We start from the raw sequence: 22,966 nt of genomic DNA, 5'->3' as shown, positions 1-22,966 counted from the left end.
CATCAAACAGATTTCCTCTTGTCAAGCTGTGGTTAGTACATGGACTCTGAGCAGGGCACTCACAGGAAGGGTCAGGTCTTGGCTGGTGCATAGTGGTTCCCTCTTGGGGTCAGCCTTTCGCAGTGTTCAGTGTTCATGGGTGAGTCACCTCCTGCTGTTCAGGGCTATTATTTTTTATTTATTTGCTGCATTCTAGTTTAGGCACTTGGCATAAGCTGTCAGAGGCCTCCTTGGGGATGTTGTCTCTTTGACATTCTCTATGTCTAAAGCCCACCTGCTGTTGTTACCTGAGGTGCTGTCACTGGTTTGCATTTTGCCTCAACGGTAAGAATGCAAAGCTCTTATGAGTTTTATCCACTCTTCTTGTTTTTGTCCTGCCTATGCCTAAGCCATTAGAACCAGGCAGATATCAGGCAAGCTTACACCGCTTATCTGTGCTTTCCTCATTTTACCAGTGTATACTGGTATCATCTAAGCTAGAGCTGGACAAATGTTGTCAAATTCCTATCTTCTGAGTGACACTTCCAAGCACACCTGGACTATACACAGTTAATTCTGTCACTTCTCGAAGGCATTAGGAACAGAAAATTTGAATAAAGGAAGATAAGGATGTTTTGTTGCATGTGTTTTTCTATTTTGACTTAGTGAATTGACCTTAAAGAAAAGAGTTTATATTTTAGATAAAGAATTTCTCATTTAACTTTGCTTTCTATAACAACATTCTCTATAAGCTGAGGAGTGAGTGTGATTGCTCTGGCATTTTGTGGGAACTGTTTTCTGCTTTTTCCTAATCTCTTCCATTATCTCTTGCACATAGATGAAAACAATATGATTTTCCCAGCCTTGGTAACCTTACTGTCTCAGATAATTTTCCTCCTGCTTGAATATTCAGTACAGGCTTGGTCATAGTAAAGTCACAGGTTGTGTGAAAATAAGCTAAATTTCTTATGCAAATGGACAATGGGCTTTCACATGACTTTCAGTAACCGGTAGAGAAAGTGTTGTAAAAATCAAAATTAAAAAAAAACTGAGCAGGTTTGCAATCTGTGCTTTTACGATCATAAGGATGATGCAATATGCTGAGTTCTTTAGGAGGTATGCTTAGTAGGACTTGTGAACACTGTTTCAAGAAATAACAAAGTAGCTAATGGGTATATATTAAAAAAAATGTCACTCAGTTCACCTGGTCCCAGTTTAGTGAGGGCTTTGGAGCCATTTTGGTGTCCAAGGGTTATGCCAAACAAATCTGCAAAAAAATTAGTAAGCTGACTTTGAATGGTAAGTGGTGTTTTAATTTTTATTTGCTGTTGCTATGCTGATAAACTACCCAGAACATGACTGGTATGATATGTATTAGATCTAGTAACTTCTAACTTTTGATTCGTTTTATACTATATTTGGCTTTGCTGAACTATGTAGAAAGCAGCTTTTTATGTACTTTATGTACGCTTTCTCTACATGGGTTATTTTCTGTTATGAGAGCGTGCTGCAAGTAATTGTGAGCAGCTTAGAGATCCTTTAGGGCTTTATAATTACTCAGCAGCCATAGTGAAACAGATTTGATGCTAGCAGCAAGAGTTCCTTGGCTAATATAAATACTTGAACTACTGATTACAGCCTCTGATCCTCTGCCAGTAGTAATTACATCCTCTATTTCTCCGCCCTGAGGGTGCTGAACTGGTGTAACTTAGGAGAAACCAAACTTCTGTGCTCTGTTGACAGACACTTGGCCAATACCATTGTATATTTTCATGGCTCTCAATGGATCATAAACTGTGGTTTGAAGAATGTTAGAATGATACAAGAATACAAAAGATATTTGGTAACAGGTTTTGCTTAACAATATGTTCTTTCTGCAGAAAATGGATACCAGCTATGTTCAAAGACTAATGTTTGCAGAGCACATTCTTCATAAAAACTCCTTTTCAGTACTTCCTGTATTTGAAGGCATTACTGAAAGGTAGCTTGCCTTACCTTCTGAAATGCACTTGCACTACCTGATGTAGTATTTATTTGGGTTGGTTTTCCTTTGCACATTGATCTGGCTTCAAACAACTTGTATCTTTCAATCGTACTTTTGGTTGATGGACTCCATAGTCTTTTGGTGCCTGTTTTTGTGTGTGTGTAGTTCTTGAGAAGGCCAGAGATGTCTGCACAGTGTATGTGTGTATGAGGAGTACATGGCCAGCCTGGCTGTGTGAGCCACAGGCCTTCATGAGGGTCAAACAGAGGTCCCACTTCCATAGTTAAATTCTAAGGCAGCAATATTTGTCTTTTATAAATAAGCAGCTGTTTTGAAGAGTTGCTTTTCTGCTTTGTGAAATTTACTCCTTGGGGAAGTGTTCTTATGTCAGAGTGTATTTGTTTATTCAGAAATAAAATATTTGCAATAATTGTAAATGCAAATAATAATTTAAAAAAATATTAGAGCTCTGCATGTTGGAGTTGCTAGTAGTTTTCTTTGATACAAGTGTCCTTTTCTGTTTTGGAAAAAAAAGACTTAAACATTAACTCTTACTCATGTCTGAGGAGTGTTGTTGTTACTGGCAGTTGAGAGTTAATGAAATAAAATGTTGGAAAATGATGATAAGTAGGCTCAAATTAATGCTGGGTTTTAGCTGTATGAAATTTGAGTGCCTGTCATGTTTTCAGCTCTACTCACTAAAGATAAGAATGTAATCACTGGTACTTGAACATATGGGAAACTGGGGCTTAAAACTCTGTCAAAGGCTGGCAAGATTTGATTTTACTTCTTAATAAAAGATAACCAATATTTTAAAATATGCACAAATGAGCAAAATCGTTCCAAATGCATTTTACTTTTAAGAGATGAATATTTTCCCAAGTTTTAGCAACAAAACAATTATTTTCAAGCAGTACCACATATTGAGAGAATTAAACAATTGAAATTCAAATGCTGCCTTCTGAGTTTTCAAAGTGAGATTGTTGTCATGCAGGCTGTTGTAATGAAATCTTTTCTATGTTGTTTGTTACTAAAGATCAGGTATGGAATTCCTAAGGTTTATTTAAACTTATTTGAAATTGTATAGTAAATTTGTCAAGGGAAAAAAGTAACTATATGGAGATTTGAGAAGCTCATTAAACACAGAAAAGTGTTTTGCAATAGTATCCTCTTTCCTTAGATGTTAGTGTGTCTATCTTACTGTTTAAGGACTGAATAAGAACACAGCCTTGATAAGAATCAACCTCCCTAAGTACTCCTGGTCTTTAAGAAAAAGTGATTTTTAAGATCTTTTTTTACTATTTTTTTTCTTGAAGGAAATCTAAGAGTAAAATGGTCTTGCTTCCAAAAAAATCCCTGCATTTCATCCTCCTGAAAAAGGACTTCACGGTCTTGTTAGAATTTGTTCGGAAAACCACGAGTAACTAGAGAGAGAGAGAGAATGGAAGCTTTTATGTGCAAAACAGGAAGGCTTCGTTGTTCAGAAATATTTTGTACTGTATTTTGGGCTGTATTATGTATTTGGTTTTCAGCAGGTTACCCAGGGAGATGGCAGAGTCTCCATTCTTGGAGATATTCAAGCCCTGCCTAGACAATCCTGGTCAAAGAGCTCTAGATGACCCTGCTTGATCTGAGGACTTGGACCAAATGATCTTCAGAGGTGGTTGGACACATTGTGAATCACAGTTGTTGAAAACCAAATGCACAATACATAATACAGACAGTGTTTTTTGCTGTTCAGATGAGATCTCCTGTGTTTCAGTTTGTTGCCCACATTTCATGTGTGGTCACCCATGGAAAGAGCCTGGCTCTGTTCTATTTGCAACCTCCATTTGGGTATTTATATGCATTGGTAGAATCCTCCAGAACCTTTTTTCCTTCCCACTGGACAGTTCCAGCTCTCCCAGTCTTTCCTCATAGGAGATGTTCCAGTCCCTTCATCTGTGTGGCCCTGTGCTGGTCTTTCTCTGGTATGTCCATCTCTCTTTTAGAGAGGAACCTAGAACTTGGACAGATAATTGATTCCCAGTAGTAAAATCCTATTACTAATAAAATCTAAATATCTCTTCTGAAGCTCTGTAATAAAACTGATTTATAGTGCCTGATTTTTATACAGTAGCAGACATTTGTTTCCTGTAGTGCATAGGGCTTTATTTAAATGGGGTTTGCAAAGATAAAACAAGTTTTTAACTGAAGGTTTTTATGAAGGCCTACATTGATGAAGCCCTATAGTACTAATGATGACTATGGAAAATGAGCTTTTAATCAAGTATATAGGATGGATATATAGAGGGTTGTTTCTTCTCTCTTTGATGATACAGTCTTCAGCATTGGAGAACTTTTGCTAGTGTGGTTGTTCTGAAAGCATTCTGGAACACAGTGCTAGACTGATGAGGTCTGTGATGGGAAACACCTACCATGGTTTGTGACAGTGACTTTGAGGGTCTTCAAATAATAATCTTTCATCCATTCTAACCAATTGCTTCCTGTGTGGTACTGGCCAGTAGCTGCTACCAAGAAGAGATTTTATGAAGAGATTTTGGCTTTCTTAATTTCCTTCTCACAAATGAAGTGCAAGGGGCAGGGTGTGTGTGTGAAACTTTAAAATCATGACATTAAGACCCTGGGGAAATCACTGCTGTCTGAGTTACCTTCTCCCACATCAACTCCATGGATGTAAGTTAATTAAAGCATCATTGTATAGTTGAACTGAGGAATACATTCCAGGTCACTTTAGAGTACTGGAATCACCGTTTAGTCTGTGAACCTGGGAGAAGGACTAGAAAGGCAACAAACTGTTCATAAATAACACCAGAAGAAGAAACAAAAGATCTGCATGCAGCCAAAGAATAGTAAGCAGCATTGAAGAGATGAAGAACTGTTTGCTGAATCAGAAGTTCATGGTGAAATAAAAGAAACAATCTCATTTTCCATGCTTGCTGCAAAGGCAAGTGTCCCAGTACACTGTTCTTTTGGTTTGAACATAACTAGGTATCTGGAAGTTGATACAAAAAAAGGACTCGGGTCTAAATTAAAAGTTGAGAAAGCTCTCTGTAAAGGCCGACTTAGTGGTGAAACAGTTGATAAAATCACGGAAGAACGTGTGAGAACAACTATGAGAAGCAGTATTATTTAACAGAAGATTTGGATTTTGCTCACAGGGTAGTTTCTTAAATGTCTTTTTCAATCTACATATAATTAAAGCCTGAAACACACTATGCATTATTGTAAGAAAGATGAAATCAATAACTTGTTTTTTGGGGAAAATATCTAATGAGCATATTCATAACTGTCAACTTCAGCTTTATTCTAGTATGGAAAAAAGTATAAGAGATGAGTTCATTTGCATGCTGTCACCCTCAAATGCAAGTGAAGTGATTATATGCACAAGTAATAATGCTGCAAAACCCAGCAACAGTTCGTTTGGCAATTAAACAAGGTTTAATGATTGAAAAATTTTACTTTAAAGGACTCTAATCCAGGTGTTATTTATACCTCGGTGTGAATATGAAAGCCTAGACATTTCCAAATGGGAAAAAGAAATCAATTACTTTCAGAAGCAAGTGCCTCAGGAAAACATTAATTATTATTCTGAGTGCATTTGACAAATGCTAAGCTGAAATTAGTGGACTTTGAGTTTCTTCAGCGTTCTTAAAGTATGAGGTAAATATCTAGGACATGCTAGCAAGGACACTTTTTACAACTCTTAATTTGTTTCTTATATAGAAAATTTGTAATCTGGCAGTTTGAATTAACTGGCAAAATGAAAAGAACACATTATATATGTAATATTTATAATTTATAATATATATTTTGCAACATAATTTATATTTTATTATACTTGTATATAGATTTTAAATGTTTAGATACAGCATCTAAGCAACATTGATAACTATTGTCCCCTGCCTTTTAGAGTCAAAAAAGAAAATGAGTGCTAATAATGTAACTTTTTTTCTTTTGTTTGATTGTTTTTTAAATAAGTTAGTTGCTGCCTTTGATTTGCTTTCCTTAAACATAGAAGGCCACTTAGTGTTTCATGTGGTTTTCTTTTGGCTAGCTTGTTTTACTGTGAGCAGGTGTGTGTGTGAGGAGTTGGTGGGGAGTTTTATATAATTAAATAACAAAACAAAAGCAAACACACAAAACCAAGTTTAGCCTTATAATGACACTCATAACATCCACTAGGGATTCAAGAGGGAAATTTTTTCCTGTTCATTAGAAATGTCAGAATTGTTACATTTGTACTAGGAGCCCAGTAATGCTAGTCTGTATTATTTATTTCCTTTTTTCATAAATTTGGTGGTACTAGATGGAAATAATCTAAATGCTTTATGATTTAAATTAAATTAAATTATTAAATTAAATTAATTTAAATTAAATTATATTGATCAATTAAAAAGAAAAGTTTCATAACGTTGAAAGCATTTTTTGCATAGTTTTGTTAGTTGTGAAGAATGTTATTTGCTGTTATGTAGGTTGTGTGTTGTGGAATAAATGTATCCTTAATTGTTTGGTGTGGTTTTAATTGAGCATATTTCAGTGTACGTGTTGCTGAAATAACTTTTAATAGCTGAAGAAGCCTTGGCAAAAATTACTTATTAATTTTGTACAGTGCTTGAGATTTGTAAGATGCTGTGAAAGGTTAAACCACAACTTTTTTCAAAAGAAAATTGATCAGTATTAAAATGTCAACTGTCTAGGTTCAGCAGCATACTGGCATGCAAACACTGCTCTCTCATTCCAGGTTCCCCAGCTGCATAGTATTTGCATTGTGACATTTTCTAACATTAGCTGATGTTTCAAAATCAGTCAGTTTCTGTTGGTATGAGACAGCCTGCAGCTTAGCTGGATGTTGAACGTGATTGTCTGGAGTATAATTAACTTGAATTCTTGGGTTCTGGCAATATCTGCATCTCATGACTTCTTAGTGCAAAATCATACAAACCAGGTAATATAATTCTGAAATGTCTTTTAAAAAATAAATAAAGGCAAACCAAAGTAATATTAAGGCTTTCTCAGAAGTACAAAACCTTTCTCTTGGACTCTATAAACATTGAGTCTGAAATTTAATCTAAAACAAGTATTTTGGTGCCTGGTGCATTTAAATGCCTTACTGGAGAATTCATATCCTTTAATACTACATTTTAGAGAATAGCCAGCTAGAATTCAGATTTTGTTTTAACGTTTTCTATTCATAAACAATGCTCCTAATCAGAGAGAAATGCATTAAGAAGTCTTTTGCGACTATTACTTCCTCTGTTTAGGCTGAATTCTGTAATAAAATGTACATGAAAACTATTTTTTGTTGCTGAAGGCAGATTGCAGTGGGAAACAGATTTTACCTGAATGATTTATGTTTCAAATGTCATTGTATGCTAGACTTTCCATTTTTATATAAAGGCATGGCCTTATATATGGACTCATGAACTCTGTGTAAGTGGAGCTGAGACTTAAAGACTATTTGTCATAATCTTGCTGGATATTCACAGAATTCGTGTTCAAGACTAAGCTGGATGGGGCTCTGGTCTAGTGAAAGGTGTCACTGCCCATGACAGAGAGTTTGGAACTAGATGAGCTTTAAGGCCCCTTCCAGCCCAAACCATCCTATGAGTCTATGTTGATCCTGTGAATGTGTAGAGTACTCTGATATGTGTGTAGTGTATCCCTAAGAATATAGTGAATATTATGACACTATGAGTAGAACTAAAATGTTTCTACAATATTGTTTTTAACCTGTTCTCTATCTTAAAATGGGAATGAGGAGAGGAAAGCTTCCCAAAGGCTTTTGTAGCATCTTCTGAAGATTGTTTTTTCTTTTGATCAAATGTATACTCCAGAAGGATAGCAAATATAGATAAACTAGGGTTAAAGAAAAAAAAAAACCTGAATTAATAGAAAAACTTTTACAGAAAGCATCTTACTGTCTTCTTTTGTTTCTCAGTTGTTCCCAGTGAAGGGAGAAAGCTGGGAACTGTTACTCTGACTTTTGGATATGGCATGGCTACAGTATAGTCAATTAAAAAACCATAAATGGTTTAGTTACATAAAATTTGATATTCTGTTAGATTGGTTACATTTAGATAACATCTTAAAATGATGGCCAAACAGATCTTCAAATAAAGTTTATCTAGTACTAATGAGTTAGTTGGAACAAGTGTGCCTATTAATGTTAAACAGCTCTTAAACAAGTGCCTATTAATGCTAAACAGCTATTGCTAAAGGCAGTTTCTATTTCAAAAAGTTCAAGAGAAAGACCTGACTAGTGCTGGATTAGTAGAACAAAAGGTAATTTTATTTCATTTCACTAAAGGTAATTTCTAACTGTATACCATTCCTTTAGATGAGTTACTGCACAGGTACTACTATCATGTCATATTTTACTCATATCCTTGTTTCCATTTTTATGGAAAGAAGCTTCTACCTTCTTTCCCTCTTGCACTTTGCTTCTGTTCAGGCTCATACTCAACTGGGTGATGCATTTAATGGGAATAAATAGCCCATAGTGCATTTCTTGGGTGCAGATAGGTCTGGCAGTAAGTTGGGCACACGCCCTGCAGAGAGACCTTGACAAATTAGAGGGCTGGGCAATCACCAACCATATGAACTGTAACGAGGGAAAGTGCCAGATTCTGCACCTGGGATGGGGCAGCCCTGGTTGTGTGCATAGACTGGGAATGAGAGGCTGGAGAGCAGCACTGTGGAATGAGATTTGGAGGTCCTGGATGATGGAAAGGCAAATCTGAGCCAGCAGTGCCCTGTCAGCCAGGAGGGCCAGTCCTGTCCTGGGGGCATCAGGCCCAGCATGGCCAGCATTGTCCCACTCTGCTCTGCACTGGGGCAGCCTCACCTCGAGTGCTGGGGGCAGTTATGGGTGCCACAATATAAGCTGAAGGAAAATGTGCTCTTTCAATTAAAGTTGTTCAAATATTTTGATGAGGTCTCCTCAAGTATGTTTAAGGAAAGCTATCCTTAGTGTTAGGTAGAAAAGAGCAGTGTCATGAGGATACCACATCTTTCTGAAATTAAACATTTGAAATAACTGGATAAAGTGTTTGTTCTAAGATTTGAAAAGTGTTAGATCTTATTTTCACAACACCATGGTTTGTAGAGAACATTACCTTGTCCAGGCAACATAATTGATGAAAATGAGGACTAATTTTGCTCCTAAGATTTGAAGATTCAGGAAGATATTGGCTGTGTGGATTCTCCTTTGACTTCAAGGGATTGGTTTTTTGCCCTTTAATGGTAGATCCTGAAACTGCCAAGCATAGACCACCTCTTCTATACTCTTTCATTGCAGTGTCAAGAAAAATCTTGCTTAAAGATCACTAAGTCTTGGTTATGCCTTAATTACTACAAGTCTCCTAAATTAGTTTTAAACTAGTGTTTCTGATAATTGATAGTGCTTACACAGAAATGTAGTTTATTTTATATATAACTTTGATAATAATGTTGATACTTTTCCAGGTTTTGAATGCTTTTTTTTTTTTTTTTTTTTTTTTTTTTTTTTTTTTTTTTTTTTTTTTTTCTGCTTACATCATTATTCAGTCAGACTTTCATAAACACCCTGTTACAAATGCAGGCTTTTTTCTGCTTAAATGCAATGTTTCAAGTGCTGCATAGAGAAAAATGCTTGTCTTATGTAAAATTATACCTATGTGTTTGAGTGTGCACACAAATACTGTTTTCTATATCTAAGTTAATAATGGAGAAAGAAATAGACGGTATTTCAGATGGTTCAGTCTTTGTTCTGATAACTTTGATTGGTGTTTAGAAGGCTTCCAAGTTCTTTTCAGAAATAATTTCTGATTTTCTGGTTGTGTTTAGAACAAAGTTAGAGGGTTACTTTATAGGGGATGTGAGTATAGAACAATGCATATATTGACTTTTAAAAACTCAGTAGTAGGAAAATGAGTGTTTTTTTCTAATAAAAACAAACTTCTGAATACATGCAGAGTTTACTGAAGTTTTAGTGTATCATATGCATTTCAGTCTAGTTCCATAAAACGAAGGAATGTGGATCATGCTGTAACTGCCAAGACAGCTGCCTTCCTTAAAAGGAGGATGCATGGGTTGCTGAGAGTGCCAGGTTACCATTTTCTGCAGCAGTCAGGTGGGCTGAGTACCTTTGGGATACCTGGGCTGAGCAGATCCGTGCTGTGAGACAGTGACTGCTGCAGCCCAGAGCAGCAGCAATGGCCCCTTCCTCCTTCCCTGCTGTCCCTGTGTTCAGTGGCTTCAGCCTTCCCTGGCACACAGCTGCTTCCAACCTCCTCTCATTTATTTGCTGGATGGTGCTGCGAGCGTGAGGTGCAAGTTTCAAATTTGATCCCAGTCTGAGTTCTGCCCAGAAGCAAAGGTTGTCAAGTTGATGTAACAGATGGGTGGTCTTTCAGGAGTTACATATTTTTAATTAGTATGTATAAAAATTAATTTAATTAATACTGCATCCTATTTTTGAGTTACCTGTGAAATACTTCAAAACTTGATCCTTATTTATACAGTGTGAAATATCTTGAAATTTCTACTTTGTTCAAAGGTAGTTTTCAACATACAGCCTAAGAATCATGGCAGCCACAGAATCATGAAATGCATGTTTATGTTCATTATTTTGAGTTAGATGTATGTCAGAATTATCCAAAGTGCTATGTTTGTAGCTTTTGTAGGTGAAGGTAGCCACCTTATATACAGATACTGAACGCATTTAATACATATATTTTTCTAGTTATTTTAGCTAATACACCAGTTAACTAATATTGTACAATAGTGTAACATATAAACTCTGGGTTTATTTTTGCAGAAAAAGTTGAATGTTTTAACTAGTCATATGAATTAGAAAAAAATATTTTAGAACAATCAAATTGCAAAATAGGTTATGCTCATTTAAAAGAAAACAGTGTACACAGAGGCATGTTTATATAAAAATCACATAGTGCTAAATACTATGTAAATTGCTTTTATACAAATGTAAATTATGTATAATGTGGCTTTATGAATTATATTTACATTGATAGAAGGCTGCCTAGGCATAAGATCACTTCTGGTTCAAATATGTTTGGAAAAACGTGTACCACTTTCAATAATGTCTTGCTATTTAATTCTAATTGCATTGTAATTTTAGAAAAATGATTTTTCACTGTTTGTTAACTTGTAAATATTTCTGCTAGCTTCAGGCCCTGGAAGACTGTGCTTAGTTATTTTTAATAGGAGAAATTATGTCTTACCCAATGTTGTATAAAGTAGTAACAATGCAATGTGACTTCTAACATAATCCTTCCCTTGTGCTATCAGGTTTTTTGAGCTAATATTTTATTAATTTTACTCCTTTTTTCTTCCAGCTGACAGCACGATCACTACCTTCCATACAGTCTGATGAGAGACTTCAACCTCTGCTTAATCATCTCAGGTAGTGTAAAGTGAAAGCATGACTATATTCCTTCATACAGATTAAAGTAATTGTTTTGGTAGAATGCCTTAGGTACAAGTTTTTTACAGACCTCATCTGTGTGATTGGCTTTGTAAAAAAACCCCAAATTGTTGCAAATATGCCATGCTTTCTGCTCTTTTTGGAAGATTTTGCTGTCATTGATGAATGGAGTACTAATATGTTCTTTTAATAGACCTATGTAGATTGCTGAAAGTGTGAAGCATTAGAGTAAATAGCTTGCCTCCCTCTTAGTTGTGTGTGTTTATATAGATATATATAAGTGTATATAAATGTATATAAGCTTTCTACTTTAATTGTAGAAGAAGGTAAGTAACGAACTCTTTCATATATATATATATATATATACACGTGTATATATATATATATATATATATGAATGATTGCTTTTTACCACTTTATGTGGGAGACTTTTCTTCCTTTGGTCATATGCAAGAGGACAAGGTCCATACAATTAGAGGGAGCTGGTTTAGAATCATGGAATAATTTAGCTTGAAGTGCACCTCTGGAGATGATTTAATCTAGCCTGTGCTCAATGCAGATCTAGTTGGATCAGGTTGCTCAGGTGTTTGTTTTTGTAGAATTTTTAATGTCTCTAAGGATAGAAATTTACTAAAATATTGAATGTCAGCAATGAAAGCTGTTTCTGAACACATACATCTTAGCATTAAGATCATTGAAATGATGTTGGATGAATTAGAAATGGAAGTGTTGAGGCTCCATTATGACAGCACTGCATGGGTAATTGGGATGCAGATCTTGTTTGCAGATCATGCTTCTTATTTTCTATGGTGCTCTACTGCTTGAACTATCTATTTGCAAACCCTGACATTTTATTCTGATTTTTAAAAGTCTCATAATTTCTATTATATAGGAAGAGTTTTATATTTTGTTGTTTTTAGTGTAAATCAGAATATGAAATATAGCTTTAATTGTATCACTGCTTATGTACATATGATTGAACTTTGTTCAAAAGCAATGAATGAAAACAAGGATTGCAATGTTATTGTTACTATTACATAGCTGGGGGTATGTCTGAATGCTAATAACCTTCAGTGATTTTATTACCCTACATCTTCCTGGGGTTGTAAAAATACGCCTCAGTGGTATACCTTTCTTAATTTGAAGAGCAAGATCAATTAAGTTAGGTTTTTATAAATGTGCTCTCTAGGAGCAATTACTGAGAAATTGAAAATTTCTTTTTGATGTATGCTCTGTTCTATGTAAGTGGAACAGTCAGTCCTTCAGTATCATGATCAGTCTTGTCTGTGCATTTTTTTTTTTTTTTTTGTTAATATGTAAAAAGGAAAGGTTCCAAAAGAAGGTACTTCAACAGGGATACTATACCCTAAATTTATGCCAACTACTATTTTTGTACATTGTTATGTTACCTTGTATGTTATATAGCTGATAACTCACATCCATTTTGCTCTTTTGAAAATGGAGGGACTGTTTCCTGTTCGTTTTGTCACCAACTGAAAAAAATTATACAATACTTACTTCCAAGTTGCCTATTTGGAAGTTCCTTTAAAATTAACAGAATATGTCAGACCTTGCAACTTGAAAAGCAACCTCTGGCAGTGAACAGATAGGTGACCAAAGGGAATTTAGATGCTTCTATAGTAAAATTAGTAATAATGGACACATGTGGTTTAAATACTTTAAATTCTTTATCTCTTTTGTGCGATGAAAAAAATCTATTAAGTACAGCAATCCCTAGAGGAGTACCTAGGGTCCTGTCTTCTTTAGCTTCTACTTTATTGCCTTGGGTGATGGAATTGGGTGTGTACTCAGCGAGTCTCACATGATATAAAACTGGGGAGAATGGTTTGCACCAGATGGGTGCTCTGCCTTTCAGATGGGCAGGTGGGAGAAATGGGTTGCCAGGAACCCTGTGAAGTTCAGCAAAGGGAAACAGCAAGGTGTGCAGTTGGAGAGGATTGCCCCATGTGCCAGTGTAAGTTGAGGGCTGAATGGCTGTGGGTGCAGAAGAGGACCTTGGGGTCCTGCTGGACAGCAAGCTGTGAGCCACCTGTGAAGCAAAGACAGCCAACAGTCCCCTTGCATGGCATTAGGAAGGGCACATGCATCAGGTCAGGGAAGATGATTCTTCTGCTCTGCTAAGCACTGGTGAGACCACATCTACAGGTCTGTGTCCAATCCTGGGCTCCCCAGTAAGTATGAGAAGAGACTGAGAAAACTGAGGTTGTTGAGCCTAGAGGAGATAAATTTCAGGAAGTGTGTGTGTGTGCATATAAACAGGTGTCTGATAAGGAGGAGTGAAAAAAAGAGTGAGTTTTCTTAGTGGTATCCAGTGATAGGCCAGGAGGCAATGGGCAGAGAACGATATAAAGTCTCTGGAAATTGCCTAAACATAAGAAAACACTTTTCTTGGTAGGGTGGTTGAACATTGGAACAGGTTGCTCAGAAGGTTATGAATCTCTGTCATTGAATATGCTCAAATCCCAGCTTTATGAGATCCTAAGCAACCTGCTGTAGCAGATACCATTTTGAGCAGGGGCTGGACTAGATGATCTTCAGTGGTCTCTCTAATCTAAACCCTATATGATCCCTCACCTCTCCTTTCAGATAAAGAGGGTTTCTTTGTTGTATGTTTGCTCTAATGTTGGCTTTATGAGTCCTAATTACTTGGTTTCTTGTTTTGCCTGATATGAAATATTTGCAGCCCATAACTGATAAATTATTTTATTTCAAAATTGCTAAACTTAAAAATATTTTGGAACTGCTTTAAATGGTGCCATAATGTTTGCTTTGTTTTTCAGCCATTCTTATGTTGGCCCAGATTACAGCGTCCAAAAAAACACTGGAAAAATTTCTCTAGAGCAAATCGATGCTGTAAGTTGTTTCTGGAGTTATATAGGATGTTGAAATATAGCTTTTTAAATTTAAGTACTCTATGTACAAACTAAATATAAAGCCTTTATCTTCTTTTTATTCATATTTTCTTTGTAACTGTTGAACGAAATTGTGTTGTAGTTCGAGACAGAGAAGAATTAGCTGAAAATGCATCTAATAAGGATTCAGACTCAGAGTGAAGTTGTAGTGAAATGCTTAATTTGCTGTTCAATTTTGTGCACTTTCACAAATGCCTAACATAATTATAAACAGAATACAACAAAATTTTCTTATTGAACAATCTTGCAAACCATGATGTTTAGTTTATGATTACTGTGTTGCAGAATTAGTCTTTCCTATGCTGGTTTTTGATTTTTGACTTACAGGCAGGGTTTTGAAAACAAGGAAGTAAATAAAATGGAAGTAACAAGAGTCCATTCAAAACATATTATAACTCCTTTATCTGAATTTTAGGAACCGTGTGTTTTCAGCATCTCTTTTAATCTTGATAGTGTTTCTCTGGCAGTGAATTAAAATCCTCTCCCCTTCCCCAACCCCAAAACTCTATACAAGGTCATTTTGCCATTCCACATGCTAAAATAAAGCAGAGTTAAGAAATATTGTAATGCAAGTATGGGTATATTTTTCCTCACGGCAATTAAACCTGTGTAACTTTGTAGCTGGAGACAGTCTGATAGTACCAGCTGTATTACTCTGTCCTCTGGATTTTGTTCTTGAGTTGGTTGTTGAATTGGTTAGTTTATGGACTCACGTGTGTTATGAATTCAGTCCCATGGTTCTCTGTACATGCCTATCTTTTCTTCCAGTCATTGGCATTTTCAAATGGAGCTAATTAATAATCGCATATCCTACAAATTAAATGATCAATATGCCTTAAACAGAAATTCTTCTCTTGTCAGCTGTCTGTGAAGTCGTTCCCTGTGTGCATGCGGCAGCTGCACAGAGCGCTCCGTGACAACCACCACCTCCGGCACGGCGGCCGGATGCAGTATGGGCTCTTCCTGAAAGGCATCGGCCTGACTCTGGAGCAGGCACTGGAATTTTGGAAGAAAGAATTTATCAGAGGAAAAGTGGATGCAGATAAGGTAATTCAGCTAATGAAAAGTATCTCAGTATGTAAATGTGGGGACATAGATAATGTGTACGGTGTGCTACAGATTTGAATAGACGCTTTTTGAAGTATTGGGCAAAAGGTATAGTAATGCATTTTAAATGTGGGAGGGTTTTGATTTTTTTTTACTCTTTGCTTATAGTTTTAGTCATTTTGTTGGTTATTGACCTGAACTATGGGTAAAAAAGGAAGCCATAAAGAGACTTTTGTAAATGTGGACTAGAAAAAAACCTTACTAGGAAATTACTAGGAAATCAGTATATTTTATGAAGTACATGTATGATGTAACTAAATTAATTCACCAAGCAGATCAGTGACCAAACCCAATACTGTCTGAAAGACAAGGTTAGACTTTTTTGTTGTTTAATTAAAAAAAAAAAATTAGTTGGACAGCTCTGTGTGAAGTAGTCTTGCCTTAGCAAATTTACAGTTGAAGAATGAAAGAACAAACTGGGGACAGGAGACAGAAGAATATGTTCAAGGAAATAGTGAGAAAATACTATTCAGTGCAATGGGAGGTATTACTGACATATTAGTCATTGGTCTCTTGCCAATATTTTTGGGAGTACTGTGGGTGTGGAAAGATGTAATGTCTAATTTTTGGAGGATTGTGGTCTGCTGCTTATCTTGAACAGCTCATCTACCATGAAACAGTCTTCCTCTCATCCTTCTATGCCTGGCCTGTGGTATGTGTTTGAGCAGAGTTTCAGGCCTTATCTCACTTTTGTGTGGAGTGTGATACTTCATATTTAGTGTTGTGAGATCTCAGCCTTCCAGAGTACTATGAAGTATTTTTGGAGTGCTTGGTAGACAATCTTTTATTACCTTAGCTTCTCTGGGCTGTGGCTATTTATAGAAGATACAGGGCAAAAAAAAAAAGTCTGCTAAAATGAATTATGGCACATATTCATACATACATGGCCTCTTTCAAGACCCAGAAGATAGATCAACTTGTCTAGAATTTTTTTGGGAAGGAGAAGGGGATTTAAAAATATGATTTCAACGAGTATCTAAACCTCTGTTTATCTAGTTCCTTAAATGTAACATGATTTAAAAAGAGATAGGTAGTTTGTTAAAAAAAACCTTCAAAATGCATATTTTTACAAAGGTCTCATGAGCATCTCTGAAGAATGGCAGTAAATTTTGCAGTGGAATACCAATTAATTACTAGTTGTACTGTGTTTATGTGGCCAGGTTTTGGTAGTGAATGGGGCTAGAGGGGTTAGGTCATGTGAGAAGCTGCCAGAAGCTTCCCCCAGACAACTGGCTCCAAATAGAGTCCTGTGGCCGGGGCTGAGCCCATAAGCAGTGGTGGGTAGTACCTCTGGGATAACACATTCAAGAAAAGGGGGTAAAAAACTCACAATATCAGTTTCAGCCAGTGAAAGGAGAGTGAGAATATGTGAGAGAACAGCTCTGCAGGCTCCACGATCAGTGTAAAAGAAGGAGGAGGAGGAGGAGGTGCACCAGGTGCAGAGCTGAGATTCCCCTGCATGGTGAGGCAGCTGTGCCCCTGCAACCCATGGAGGGCCATGGAGGATGCAGAGATCCACCTGCAGCCCTTGGAGGACCTCATCCCAGAGCAGAGCCTGAAGCAGGCTGTGACCCAGTAGGAAGCCCGTGCTGGACCAGGCTCCTGGCAGGACCTGTGGCCCCATGGAGAGAGGAGCTCACTCTGGAGCAGGTTTGCTGGCAGGATTTGTGATTCCATAGGGACTCCCACTGGAGCAGGCTGTTCCTGAAGGACTGCACACCATGGAAAGGACTATGCTGGAGCAGTCTGTGAAGAACTGCGGCATGTGGGAAAACTAAACATCGGAAAAGTTCATGGAGGACTGTTTCCTGTGGGAGGGACCCCACTGTAGAGCAGGGGAAAGTGTAAGGAGTCCCCCTCCAAGAAGATAGGAGTGGCAGGAATGTGGAATAAACTCCCATTTCCTGTCAGCCTGCACCACCTGTGGGAGGAGGTAGAAAAGTCAGGAGTAAAGTCAAACCTGGATTAGGGGTGATGTTTTAAGATTTGTTTTTGTTTCTCATTTCCCTCCTCTGATTTGATTGGTAATAAATTACTTTTCCCAAGTCAAGTCTGTTTTGCCTGTGACAGTAACTGATGAGTAATCCTTCTGTGTGCTTGAGTCCTTTGTTGTATTGTTTTACTCCTGTCCACCTGAAGAGAGGAGTGATAGACTTGCATGGGCACCTGACATCCAGTCAGGGTCAACCCACAACACTACCTGAATTCAGGAAAATCCAGAATTTTCAGTTGCCATATCCTGTGCTTAAAGGAACTAAAAGACTTAAACTATTAGAAACGATAATGGTATAAACCCACACTTTTGTTACTTCTGTTTTTGAAAAATATTGTCAGAACACATCTGATTCCACCTACTTGTGCTTTGACCATATATGTACATGCACATGTATGAAGACATGCATGCACGTCTGTTGCATGTGTATGCACATGTATGCATCCTGTTTTCAATCACAGGGTTATGACTTTCTGTTACAGCATCTCTGTTGGTAGGCTCTAGAAATAAATGAAGTTTTATGATCCTGTGTTTAGCTTCAAGAGTTAGAAAACATATTGTGAATCAAACAAGGGGTTTGGTTACTGCATTTTTCACAAGCAAGCTGCTACTTCCATGTAATTTTGGTTCTTTTCAAATTCTAGATAACCAGCTTTAATCTTGAATAAAAAAGAAAACTAATTTTTCATGTCTCTAAGTGAGGTTGGTGGCCTGTGATTTTTCACAGTAGTGTCATACAATGTTTAATGTCCTGAAAAAACAAAGATTAATACAATTCTTATTGCTGTTTTCTTCTTTTGACATTTTTATTTTCTGGCATTCATGCCATTGTTCCTTTCCTGTAGAGTGGAGATAATTAATTATACTGTTTCATTGTACTGGAGCATTGTGAAGATATATGCATGATACTATGTAAAGATGAAGGTTAATGATGTATTACCTATTGACTCTTACATTGCAAAGAGGGAGTGTTCAATTTGCTGGAAATTGTTATGATTTCAAAATGGTTTGTTCATTTTTGTCTTTAATAGTTGCAGCATCTATGTCAGTTTTCAATCCTAAGAATTCTTGGCACACACCTTCAGTCTTCAGCAGGAAGGAAGTTACCATGAACACATTAGCAGTGAACTGGCTAAGCATGGTCTCCAGGCTGAGCATAGGCATATGGACAATTTGCACCAAAAAGAATTCCTTCTGTGCTCTGAAAAACAGATTCAAGCATACCTCAGACCTCACTGATAAAAATGCTGTAGAAAAGCTTTTAAGAAATTATATTTTACCTTTAGAGAGGAATCTGTGAAGTATGAATGAAGTGTGAAATCATGTAGTCCGTGGGAAAAAAAAATCAAGTAACACCTATAATAAAGAAGGTAGAGGTGCTCTGTTGGTGGAGTGGGGGAGGGAATAGTCATGTTCACAAGAGGGACAAATGCAGAATGTAAAATAAAACATTTTCTAATTCAGGCGCTGCAGTTAAAATTCCTATGCAGATTGCTAGGTTAAGAGTGCCTAAATGGTAAATTGTTGTTTCTCAGATGAAAATATCAACTGCCAAATAGGAGTAGATGCATTACTTCTGAATGAATGGTTTTGCCAGTTGGCTTCATAACTATGGTGTTATTTCAAGGCTGATTTTTTTCTATAAATTGTAATCTTGCTCTAAACAGATATTGATTCTCACAGATTCTTTCACTTTTCTTTCTTAAAAACTAAGTCCTGATCTTGTCCAAAAAAAAAAAGGGGGGGGGGAAGGGATATAACTCCAGTGTGCTTTAAAAATACACAAAGGTAGTAAAATGACAAGACAAATAATTAGAATGCAGATGTAAAAATGCTTTCATAGTTGAAAATAAAGTCCCCTAACAGATATCATTGTAGTGGAGTTTTACTGTTTTCAGATATTTTTGTATGATTAATCTATGAATGTAAAAAGGAGGAGTTGAAAGATAATGCACTATTTCGAACAAAGGAAAGAAGGAATGCAGAATCAGTTTCTTTAACATGTTATTCAGTTACTTCTTTAGTTAATAGCCCGGATCTGAGATTTTTATGCAGATGGAAGGCTTCAAGGCAGTTCCTCAATTTTTGCTTTCCATTGCTACATATACTTGTGATACACGTTCTTTTTTCTTAGCAGTTATTGGTGTATGGTGGTACGAAATGCCCTCTTCTAGTACTCTGATTTTTTTACCTCTTTGTACAGAGGTAACAGTTGCTGGTTATACACTCCTGTGCTGAGAAGTAATTCCTTTGGTAGTGCAATTTTATATTGCACTAGTTTTTATTATTGTTGCATGTGCTACTGAAGCACATCTTAAAATTGTGCAAGAGCGTGGGGGTTTATTTATTCAATAAATCTCCAAGACTGAAGTATTACTATATTTACAAAATTATCCTTGTGATAGAACAGCTTTCTTGTCTTTGTGACTTCTTAGGGCTCTTTAGCCCCTGTGTTCTAGGATGCTTTCTTTAGAGATGTGGTGGCACTCAGGCTGGCAAAGCCTCTTATTCATCCTGACTCAGTCTTCCAGATAAACTTACTGTAGTTGCATAGGACCTGTTGTTTTCTGTTGCAGTTGATTGCAAATGGCAAGGAACACATTGTTTTTCAGTTGTCTGAGGCAGGCCTCTTCATCCCTTCTTGCTAGTGAGGGCCTCATGAGAGATTTTTTGCTGGAAGAAAGAAGAGGAAAGTTCACTTAAATTCAACCTTGCTCAGGGTCTGTTATGGGTAAAGAAGCAAACCCTTCACAGTCAAGCTTTTGAACTTCAGTTGATCATTGATATATTCTACATGTTTCTTCCACACATGGTGGTTGTGTATGAAGCTGAGGACAGATAATGTGATGGCCATATACTGCATCAATATGCAAAAACATGTGTCCTACTCTGTTAAAAGACAATGAAACTTTGGGATGACGATACATCCCAAGTGATCGTTCCAGAGACTTCATTTTCCTGGCTCTTCGATTTCTTCTCCAAATGCTCTTAGGAGGTTCTTGAGTCTGGATTCAGCAGTGAGCCTTTACCTTGATTGCAAAGAGCTGGTGATGAGTGTTTCTAACAAGGCCAACCAGAAATTCCTTGAAGGGGAGTGTGGACTAGGGACCTCCTGAGGTCCTAACCAGCCTGAATTGCCCTGTGATTCTGCAGAAGGGCTGAATCCAGGTAGAAGCTCATGTTTGTGAGAGCTAGCCACTAGAGGGAGACAAGATAGTATTGAATAAACAAATGTAATGTTAGATAAATAAAATGTAAATAAATAAACAAATGTAAATTAGAGGTGTTTGTGCTCTAATGTGTTGTAAATCTATACAATTACATTATTTAAAAAGCCCTTTGTATTTAAATGAAAGTAAAAGTAGGCACTTGGCAATCTTCAGGTCAGTGCTTTTAAGCATATACAACTATCCCCAGTGCAGTTTATAATGCTTGGATGATATGGTGGTTCTTTACAACAACCTCCACCTGCTCAAATCCTCAGGAATATTTTCTTTATTAGTCAGTTGGTTATGTTTGTGTTTGGTATTTTACTTTCTCATTTTTAGAGATTTGTGATTTTAGATTCTTTTTCTTACTTGCCCCCTTTATATTGGGTATTGCTAGCTACTACTTTAGGAAAGTTTTGATTAATAAATCAGAAAAGGATCTTTATTCTCTCATATTTTTAATTATAATTCTCTAATTGAATTTTATCTGCTATTTTTAGTCTTTAATAATTTAAGCTTTAAAAATCTGCAGGCTAGAATGACATTTTGGACAGAAAGCTACAATCTTTAACATCTAAGAGGTAAAGGTAAAATTGAAATGCCTCTATATAGATTAAAATCTCATTTTAAAAAATTGTACATTAGTGCTATTGAAATATAAATAGGTGGCCAGGCTTGAATTCCCCTGAGATGTATAAAGACTGAAATAGAACTTCAAGAAGATGTTGTTTTCTCTTCTAGGATATATAAAACAAAATTTTAATAAAAGTGGAGCATATATTAGCAGTAAGATCTTATTTCCTGAATTCTGCAGTGAAGGAGTGTGTCATGGTAACAAAGTGTTAATATAGTCAAGAATGTTGTTGTTGCTTTAATGGGTTATCAGGGGCCTAGATATTCACATTATTGATTAAATTGTGGTTTTGTGTTAAACTTATCATAAAATCACAAAGTTTTTTTTTCCTTCCACCAATGACTAAAAATTAGCTTCAGTAGAACCACTTACTAGCTGTATTTATCTTCAATTATTTGGAATTTATGATTTCATACTCTAGTTGTAGTAAAATAGTACTTTAAAGATTTTGAGTGGAATTTTAAAGATTTTGAGTGAATAATTTTTATTATGTTTTGACACAATTGCATTCCATTCATAACATTATTTTCATAACATTTTATTTTGTATGGCAATACTTATGTAATATATCTATGTTTCAAACAGTATGTGTCAAAATGTATTTTGTATTCTAAAAAGTTAGCTCTTGAAGTTTCTTTAATAACAGGCTTAAAGTGATTTAATTGTCAGAAGAAACATGAAAATGTGTTTTTCATTTGTATGACTCATTTTTATCCCTAAATGTACTGTTTAATTGACATTAAATCTTTTCTTTCAGTGCAAGTTGAAAGCAAAATACAGTAATGCGCAGTTGTTAGGGGTCTCAAGACAGTTAGTAGATGATCCAAGGCCTATATACTAGGCATGTAGGCTTGAACTAAAAATTAATATTTAATTTGAATTTTAACCCCAAAGGCAAAAGAGCCAAGTAAAGAAAAGAAAGCTAAGTCTATGAAATCAGAGTATTTGTGCATAACTGCAATGTGATTCTACTGAGGTATATGTTGGGATGCTTGTTAGGAATTGAGCAGCCTCTGAGACAGTGATACACTGAAGACCAAGTTAAAAAATTACTCCTGTTAGTTTCCAGAAATCAGCCTAATATCACTGAGTCAAATATCAGGAGATCTACTCCTTTCATATAACTTCCTCAGTGTTTTTTTCCACATACAAATTGCAGCCCGGAGGAGGAGAGGTGTGTTGTTCAAATAGGACATAACTGTTTTTGTAGGTGATGTTCACATGAAGACAGATGGCTGCTGAGGTCAGTGAGCTGCCTTGATCCTGGCTGAAGAGGATAGTCTGTGGCCCTTTGTATTTTAATAAGCAATATGCAGAAGAGGTGTTTTGAGTTAATTTGTTTTATAGAAAAAAAAATACAGTCAGGCAGAAGAATTAAAAGCATTACATCAGGCTATAAATACATAGATTACTGGTGTTATATTTAAGTCAAGCTGAATTAGTAGTATTCTTGTTGGTTGTATCTGGAAAAAGATTTTGATTTATTTTCCTTTGGCTATTGTAGTTTGCTAATTAGCAGTGAGGAGTAAAACTAAAATAACTGAAAATCCTGAGGTTTCATGTTGTGGGAAGCTATTGTTCTTCACCATTTGGTTCCATATGAATAGTTGGAGCTAAGCCTGACAAGTAGGATTTTCTTGAAAAACCTCTGTCATCTGGCCACGGAGTTTAGAATCATAGAATCATAAAATTGTAATAAC

General features: G+C 36.3%; 1 protein-coding gene across 1 annotated transcript in view; it reads left to right on the top strand.

The window, feature by feature from the left end:
- Positions 1–22,966, top strand: part of PRIM2 (DNA primase subunit 2) — an 89,664-nt gene that overhangs the window by 41,570 nt on the left and 25,128 nt on the right. Inside the window, exons 7-9 of the mRNA XM_031504423.2 lie at positions 11,302–11,369; positions 14,192–14,264; positions 15,185–15,370. Of these exons, the coding sequence (XP_031360283.1) occupies positions 11,302–11,369; positions 14,192–14,264; positions 15,185–15,370 (327 nt within the window). The remainder of the gene's footprint in view (positions 1–11,301; positions 11,370–14,191; positions 14,265–15,184; positions 15,371–22,966) is intronic.

The sequence above is a fragment of the Lonchura striata genome, chromosome 3 (genome assembly GCF_046129695.1).
Source record: "Lonchura striata isolate bLonStr1 chromosome 3, bLonStr1.mat, whole genome shotgun sequence".
Classification (NCBI taxonomy): Eukaryota; Metazoa; Chordata; class Aves; order Passeriformes; family Estrildidae; genus Lonchura; species Lonchura striata.
The sequence above is the reverse complement of the archived record's forward strand: the minus strand, read 5'-3'. Positions and strand labels throughout refer to the sequence as shown.